The sequence below is a fragment of the Arachis stenosperma genome, chromosome 1 (genome assembly GCF_014773155.1).
Source record: "Arachis stenosperma cultivar V10309 chromosome 1, arast.V10309.gnm1.PFL2, whole genome shotgun sequence".
Lineage (NCBI taxonomy): Eukaryota > Viridiplantae > Streptophyta > Magnoliopsida > Fabales > Fabaceae > Arachis > Arachis stenosperma.
The window spans coordinates 11683401-11692359 of NC_080377.1; the positions used below are offsets into that span (position 1 = coordinate 11683401).

The 8959-nt window shown below is 36.7% G+C and overlaps 1 protein-coding gene across 1 annotated transcript; it reads left to right on the forward strand.

Annotated features, from left to right (window-relative positions):
* The first annotated feature begins 1027 nt into the window (after positions 1–1027).
* Positions 1028–5548, forward strand: LOC130949839 (actin-related protein 8-like). Its single transcript, XM_057878476.1, has 12 exons — positions 1028–1442; positions 2038–2123; positions 2219–2289; positions 2393–2460; positions 2600–2661; positions 2889–2986; positions 3100–3181; positions 3381–3523; positions 3827–3975; positions 4649–4782; positions 4936–5054; positions 5261–5548. The coding sequence occupies exons 1-12, from the start codon at positions 1063–1065 to the stop codon at positions 5336–5338; spliced, it is 1470 nt and encodes a 489-aa protein (XP_057734459.1). The 5' UTR covers positions 1028–1062; the 3' UTR covers positions 5339–5548.
* The last annotated feature ends 3411 nt before the right edge of the window (positions 5549–8959 follow it).

Genomic DNA, 8959 nt, shown 5'->3' on the forward strand with positions numbered 1-8959 from the left:
TCTATGGTTTGAGTGTTTTTAATCTCTAAAAACTATCATATCATTGTTATTAACCTAAGAGATTAAAATAATGCTACTAATGTGCATTCACTTGCACACACATTCTTTGATATTTAATACTTAATAGGTATAAAAGGATTATTTACATTATTTGATATTTAATACTTATAAAGTCAGATTGATATAATTATTATAATTTAAAAACTAAATTTTTTGCTTATAATTATCTACTATAAAAATTATTTTTTTGTTTATAAATTACTTTTTAGCTTAAACTTAATAGTTTCGAATTATAAACTAGTTTCATATGTTTTTCAGTTAAATATAATTACTCAAAAAGATTTTTTTTCAAAGTAAAACTTCATATGTAATTTTTTTTTGTAAAATTGATAATTAAGAATGATTATACAAATTATGGAACAATTCTAATTATTAATCTTCATTTGATGATATTTTATTGAATAAATAGTCAAATTACTACTTGAAAAATTATTCATTCTCTAAATTAAGTTTTAAAAGATTTTTTTTAATCAAATTCATCATTTAAAAATTTTAAATTAATTATGTTAATTCTTTTGTCACTCTTATTACTAACAGTATCAAAGTGTTAATGTGGTACGTTATGTAATATCACAACACATACTTAGTAGTTCTAATTGATTATTAATATAATTAATTTAAGAAATGAGTTCAAATCAACCCCAAATTAAAGAACTTTAATACTTCAAGTTCTCCTCTCAATTAAGTTTTGATTTGATTTACTTTCATAAATTTATTATGTTAATAGTCAACTAAAACTTCTAAAAATGTGTTGTAGTGTCATTTAATGTACTACCTTAACAAATTTTGATACCATAAAAAAAAGTGACAAAATAACTTAGATGACTAATTTAAAATATTTAAAAAATAAATTTAATTAAAAAAATATTTAGAAGACTAAGTTAAAAAATGAGTAATTTTTTAGAGATTAATTTGAGTATTTACTCATCATTTATTTCTGCAACGTGTTAAGCGAGGGGAGGAAGAAATAAAATGTAAGTACTCAAAGAGCTAACCGCTTTCATGATTTTTCGGAAGTTGCAAGTTGCAAGTCCACACTCCTTTGACTCTGAAACACAAACCATGATGGCAACACTCTTCAGAAAACTCTGCGTTTGCAGTGAAACGGCGTCGTATAACAACCACCGACCCTCATCCGAAGCTGCTGCTTCTTCAGGTTCGTTACTGGAATCACTTCCAAGCGAGATTGTGATGCAGATCGTACGGTTATTGGGCCCAAAGCAGGCCGCACAGCTCAGCGTGGTTAACAGAAAGTGGCGATCCCTCATCTCCGATAACGAACTCTGGGCCCACTTTCTTGAGGTCCACAATCCTCAGCCATGGGATTCAGTTCTTTTCTCCGAGACTTTTCTGGCCTCTGCTTACCCTCTTCTTCCTCTTCCGTGAGTAACGCACCTTCCATCTTGGAACTATGGATTACAAATCGTTTTGATTATCTTTGTTTGGTGATTTTGTATGCGCTGTTTTCCTCTGCGATAGTGATATGATTCATGCTTGGTTAGAGGTCAGGAAATGAGTTATCGTATCTTCATGTTGGCGTTGAATTCTAGATATTAGTGGGAGACTGATGTATTTGATAGAATTTGTTTTGGAATATTCAGATAATTAAATAGAAAGTACGATACTAAATTCGATTTCTTGAATTTTTTGCATTTTTATTCGTTTGAACAATAATATGATTTCTGGAGCATTGATCTCTCTATATTTGGTATATTTTGTCAAAAGACCGAGCTGCCATTTCTTAAGAAAAAAGAAACTAAGTGACGTAAAAGTGCTCATTTTAGTACATGATGATAAGTTTTACAAAAATACTGCGTACATACCAAAAATAGTCACCAAATTGTGTTTATATATTTGTGTTAGCACATGTGCTTATTAACTCATTTTCAAGGTGTATTTTATACTCGTTTAGTAACTACTTTTTGTGTACTATGGTTGTAATTTTTAACTATTATCCAAATGCATTTGCAACTGCAGAACCCCAGTTGCTGAGATGCCATCTGTGTCATTCAAGCAAGTTTATGGCCAGCGTGCAAAACTGCCTTGTTCTGTTATCATTGATGGTGAGTCTCGCAATTTGCTTGGGTGTATGCTTACTTTTTATTGTCATATTTAATGTGGTTAGTTAGTTGGTGTTCTTCTTTTTCTTCTTGTCCAGGTGGTTCTGGCTATTGCAAATATGGTTGGAGCACACTCCCTTGTCCATCATGGCGGTCGGCAACCTTTCTGGTAAGCCTATCTTGGTTTGAAAAAACAAATGATTGCAAGGTTCAACATTGCTGCTTACATGATATTTAAAAGGTTAATATATGTTTGGGAATTTGATATGCAGGAATTTGGTAATGTGGAAACGCCAATATACACCAGACTCAGACACTTTTTTTGGACTATTTATAGCAGGTGCAAGTCATTCTTGGTGCAATAATTCACTGCTGATAAATGAGTAATTTATTATGCTTCGGTGATGATTAGTATGCTGCTGATAGAAATATTGCTACTTATGTCTAATCTGTATAATATATTTGTTGCTTTCTCGCAGGATGAAGGCGAAACCAAGTTCTCAACCAGTTGTTGTTTCTATACCAATATGCCACTATGATGGTCAGTTACATTTTATGATTTTCTTCCATTGTTTTGGAATGTGAAAGAAAAATGAAAAATGGGCTGCAAACATGATATACTATTTTTTATGCTTTTATATTCAAAAGCTGTTATGAGTTGCAATCTATCCAGGTCAATATTGTAGATAAAGAAGAAGCTTATACAACACACTTTTTTATATGTCATCACCCAAGTGAAATATTTGTTATATATGTTTCTCATTGCAGATACTGAATCAGCCAAAGCCTCAAGGCGGCAGCTTAAGGAAGCAATCTATACTGCCCTGTTTGACATGAATGTTCCTGCTGTTTGTGCTCTAAATCAGGTAACTTTTGATAGTACTAAAATAAAGAATAAAAAAAAAATGAAAAGAACTGCAATCCGGTTCCATTTTACGATTAATGTTTTTAATTGTATATTTCGCTTTTGCAAATGTAGGCAGTTCTAGCTCTTTTTGCTGCCAAACAAACTTCTGGAATAGTTGTGAATATAGGTTTTCAAGTCACATCTGTTGTTCCAAGTATGTTCTGTAACTTCTTTCCCCATATCTCTCTCTCTAAATTTCTAGTTTATGCATAACAATGAATTTCTTGCATGAAGTACCTTTGAAATCTGCTGCCTTAGTGGCTTTAAGAGGTAATCAATTCTTAATAATCACCTCTTGCATCGTGATGCATAAAGTTTTTGTCCGAAGCATATCTAAATGGTTTGTTTTACAGTTTTAAATGGCAAAGTGATGCGAAAAGTGGGTGTGGAGGTTGTGGGGTTGGGAGCCCTAAAGCTCACTGGATTCCTTAGAGAACAAATGCAACAGAATAACATGAGTTTTGAATCAATGTACACTGTTCGAATGCTGAAAGAGGTACTAAACTATTAATACCATTCCTTTTTGTTTTTGCTTGAATTTTAGAAGAGCAATGTAATGTATTCCTATATATGATTCCATAAGACCAAGGTTAAATTAACAATTCAGGTGGAGTTGAGTTTTGTTTATGAATAATTAAATGCACGGAACAGGAATAGGATTGCTGATTTCTTTTGTGACTTTCATTATTCTTTCCCCCGTTCATATGATTTTTCTCTGCAGTGTGGTGAGAGGGACTACTTCTACATTGAAATAATCTCAGTGTTATTGTCTGATATTTTGTTGGTTGCATGGTAACAGAAGCTATGCTATGTTGCTATTGATTATGAAGCAGAGCTATCTAAAGATACACAAGCATCATTTGAAGCTGCAGGAGAAGGATGGTTTATACTTAAAAAAGAGCGCTTTCAAACCGGAGAGATCTTATTCCAGCCACGTCTTGCCGGAGTGTAAGTTTTTGTATTTCTTACAATACCGTTTCAACAGTTTCATTATAGGAAAAATGCATCTCAATCATCTAAAATAAAACTTAAATTGCAATTTATTTTTTCTTCGTTTTTTTGGTGCTTTGAATGAACTTGGGTTTTGTTACCTAAGCTTATAGTTGAGCCATTTGTTAGTGCCAATATTTTTTAATTTTAGTAGATATGTCAACAAATATCAACAAAGAAAAAGAGCACCATAAGCATCCCTCTGACTCTCTTTAATGTATAGTTCGAACGGCCGCATGCAAAGAGTGTAATCTAGGTAGCCTAATTGATAATTGTATCAGTGGCTGATTCCATAACTTGAATCGATGACCTTGAAGTCAAATAGAGACAACTCAATCATTGCTTCAAAGTCTCGAAAAAATGAATAGGATTTTGTTAAGCTTCTAATTTGATCCTTCATCTTTCTATCCAAAAAAGATTGATTCATCATGATGTTTTCTGAAAAGGATGAGGACATTTTGTTGGACAAATATGGGATTCAGTTTAAAATTCAAATGAAAATCTTCATCTACATTTATCTATGGACAAATATTTCATTCAACATCTAGAGAGTTCTTGGTCACTATCTTATTTATTTCTTCAAGATTTTTGCTCAATTGTAGCTTAAGCACATTTCGCACTTGTTTTACAGACGAGCAATGGGTTTGCACCAGGCCGTCGCTCTGTGCATCGACCATTGCCATTCTGCAGAATTAACCGCGGACACAAATTGGTTTAAGACCGTAGTCTTATGTGGGGGCAGTGCATGTTTACCAGGTTTGGCAGGTAAATATCCCTTTCATTGTTGCATTCTATCTTTTAAATCCTTATAACAGAGCTGAAAAATGAAATTGAACTAAAAACGTACTGAGAACACATGGTGATGAGATACTAGCAACAAGTTCTAATAATGCTACTTCTGTGATCACTCTGGTTCAGAAAGATTAGAGAAAGAACTTCATGCCTTGGTTGATCCCAACCTGTCAGACAGAATCACAGTCATACCTCCTCCATATGGCGCGGATACGGCATGGTTTGGAGCAAAGATGATTGGCAATGTGAGCTATTCACTAACATTGACAAACTTTTGTGTTTATCAATCCAATATATTTCATGTTGAATGTTTTATAAAGACTTAATTGTATTTTTATAATGTTTTGCTTTTTTCTTTTTTTATTACTATACTCATGTTTAATTTTCATTATTATCTTGATTACTCAATAATAGTAACTCTAATTTCTAACTGTTTATGGATTATGTACAGTTAAGTACCTTTCCTGGTCCATGGTGTATAACAAAGAAGCAGTTCCGTCAAAAGCATAAAACTAATCGGATATGGTGATTACTTGCATCTCAAGTTACTATTTTTCTCAATTATGTTGGCAATATGCACCAGCAACTGTATGATTCCCATCATGTAAATTTCTATGGGAAGGCATTAAATTCAAACATGTATATTAGTTTGTAATTTTCGTTAAGCATTACATGTATGTATTATTTGAAAAGAAAAATATCTAGTTAACATATTGAATTATCTTACAATTTTCAGTTATATTTTTATATAAAAAAATATCTTCATATGAATAATTACTTGTTTAAAATGATATCTTTATTGATAAGATCAATATAATAAAAAGATTAAAATGCACCAAAGAGAATTGTTCTTTGGTACTCGAAATATTATTGTTACGGTGGGTAACCGGAGATTAATAAGATGGATGGCTTTGGTTGGCCCAATCGTCCGCGGATGATGGCTTCCGAGCTAGTTTGCACGTTGGAGCCTCCTTCCGACTTGTGTTCGCGAGTGAATGGGGGGTGGTACCTGCAAAGACACTCCGATGCCTAAGTTAGCAAGGGTGTGATACCTGAGGGGTGTCAGTGTATTTATAGTGGTGAGCCAATAACCACCGTTGGAGTAGTGCCATATTTTTAGGGTGTTAACCGTCCCATTATCTTAGGGAGGTTAAGATATGGCTCGATAAAGTAGTTAGAGAGATTTTAGGGACAGTTATTCATTTGAATGAGTGCTTATCTGCCAACTATTCTCCGTCCCGACTTCTTGGGAGTAAGTCGGGTTTAACACCGACTTCTTAGTGTGAAGGTTGGTGCTTAGTAGGGCTCAATCCTCTGGATTAGGCCTTTTATTTGGACCTTGGGCCTTTATTATTGGGCCAGGGTATGAACAGTGCCCCTACTTGAGCCCAAGATCTTTATAAGACTTGGGTTCGAGTATTTTACTCGGGGTTGTAGTCGACTTGTTGGAGGACCGACGTGATTTTCTGAAACCGACGTGACTTTTCCGTGTCTTTTTTGTTCTGACAGTTACGTCTAATCAAGCGTCGTGTCCGTTAGGAATGTGCGTAGGCTTTGGTAACGGTGCATTCTCATTAATGACTGCCCCGCTTTGACCTTTATGCCCCTTAGCATGTTTATAAATACTTTCCCTCTCTTTCATTTTTTCGTTTCTGCGATTTTTCAAATTTCTTCTTTCTTTGTTCGTGCTTTGTTCTTGTATTCAGAGACCTCTGCTTCCTCCAACCTTCGCTTTTGGATAAAGGTTAGTGTTTTACTTTTATGTCATGCTTTGTGATTGCATGCTTTTATTTTCTTTGGAGAGGGAGAAGTGACGTTGTAGGCTTTCGTATCCCCTTAGGGACTCTCGTTTTTGATTCTTTTTCCGTTTTCCTTTGTAGGTTTTCATCGTATTTTTAGAAAAATGTCTTCTGTAGAAGCTCTTTCTCAATGGGTTGATGTCACGGTCCTAGGAGAGGAACCTTTGGTCGATACGGAGTTTATTACTCATCTTCGTACTCACCACAGGATTTGTGTTTCTGAGGATGACGAGCCAAAGTATGAGTTGGTAGTCCCGGGTCCAGAAGACCGGGTTTGCTTTAGGAGGGCCAATGAGGCGTCTTCTCATTTTTTCTTTATGTATGAATGTATGATCACCCGTCTGGGTGTCTTTCTTCCTTTTTCGGATTTTGAGATGTCTGTTTTGCACCACTGTCGAGTTGCCCCTACCCAACTTCACCCCAATTCTTGGGGTTTTCTGAAAATTTATCAATTTATTAGTCAAGCTTTGGACTTCCCGACCTCTTTGAGGATTTTCTTTTTTCTTTTCCACATGACTAAGCCCTTTAGTGGGCTAAACAACAAATAGCAATGGGTGTCCTTCCGAGCCATACAGGGTCGGAGAATTTTCACCCTTTTTGACGAATCCTTTCATGACTTCAAAAATTATTTTTTCAAAGTGCAAGCTGTAGAGGGTCACCACCCCTTTTTCCTGGATGATAACTCTTCTCCTCGCTTTCCCTTATACTGGCTGGAGGCCTCCCCTTGTGAGAAATATGGTCTGGATGACCTGGATGAAGTAGAGGCTGCCATTGTGGGGTTCCTCCGAGAAGTGTGGGGGAGGGCCCCATATTTGGATACTAAAAAGTTTCTCCAAGGGTCTCCGACCTTTGTCCAAGCGCAGCTAGGTAGCTTTTTCTTGTTTTAAATTTCCGACTTATCAGCTGATCATTCCGACTTGTTTGATTCCTTAGCTATTGTTTTTCTTTTTCAGAAATGGCAAAGACAAATGCTCAAGAATCTTTCCAGAGAGTCCAGGAGGCCAAAGCCAAGTCTCGCGCTCGGGCCGGTGGTGCCAGGGTTATCTCTCCTCCTCCTCCTCCTCGGAACATTGGGACTCTTTCCAAGCCCATTGTAATTTCTTCTTCAGCTCCCCCTCAGCCGCTCCCCGTCGTCCGACCTTCCCCTGATCCAAAGAAGGGCAAGACTTTAGAGTCTGGCTCTTCTGGTGAGGTTAAGGCGGATGCTATTGCGTTCGTCTGAAAGAATATCTATCCCCATGTTCGTATAAGCATGGATGATATGTCTGTTCGGAGCCACCTTACCACTATGGTCGAGGAGAGTCTCAAGGCGGCGGGGGTTTGTGGCAAACTCTTGGATATCTTTGAGAAGGCTCCTCTCAGCTCTTTAGGAACGACCTCGAAGGTCGAGGAGCTGGAAGGAAGGCTTCGCTCATATCAAGAGCATGAGGGAGAGTTGAAGAAGGAGATTGCCAAGCTGAGGGAGGAGAGAGATACCTTCCGGGAGAAAGGGAAGGTTTTGCAGGCCCAGTGCAACATGGAGATGGAGTTGAGAAAAACAGCGCAGGCCAGCTATCAAAGTTTATTCAATGATCTTGTGTCTGTGAAGAATGATCTGCTGAATTCTCGGAAGGCATATGATGAGTTGGAGGACTCTATTGCTGATGGCGCCGAGGAGTCTTGGAGGATTTTCTTGGAGCAAGTCAGGGTGATTGCTCCCGACTTGGATCTTTCTCCTTTACATCCTGACAAAGTTGTTATTGATGGTGCCATCGTGGATCCTCCTGCCCCCGTTATCGTTTCCGAGTCAGAATTGAAGACTCGGGGGCAGAGGATTATTGAGTCCCCTCCTCGTTCTAAAGACGCTCCGGGTTCTTCAGTAGATCCTTTTATCTCTTCATCTCCCATGGATGCCTCCGGTGGCGCTCCTCCTGACTCTGGTGGTGGTGATCCTTCTTCTAAAAAATGATTTGTGGCTATTTGGGGGTCCGGCCTGTGGGCCCCCCATTTTTAAACTCTTTACTTATTTCTGTTTGGTAGTGCTGTTTGAACAATTTTTCTTTGGACTTTCCAGGCCGTAAACAAAAATATTAAAAAATACCCCTTTTTTGATAAGGGGTTTTTAAGTTAACAAAATGAATACCCTTTTTTGGATAAGGGTTTAGCTTACCTTATGCGTGTATGCTTTAATTTTCTGAAGTCCCCTTGATATTTTCTTGAAAACCTTGGCCTGTTTGTTTTTCTGAGCCTTTTGTTTAAGGACTTTTTGAGACAGCCTTTAAACTTTTTCGTAAGTTTTTCAATCTCTTTTTGTTATTCCTCATGCTCGATTATGTTTTATTGAGTTTTTATGACTTAGGTTATTTTTGCGA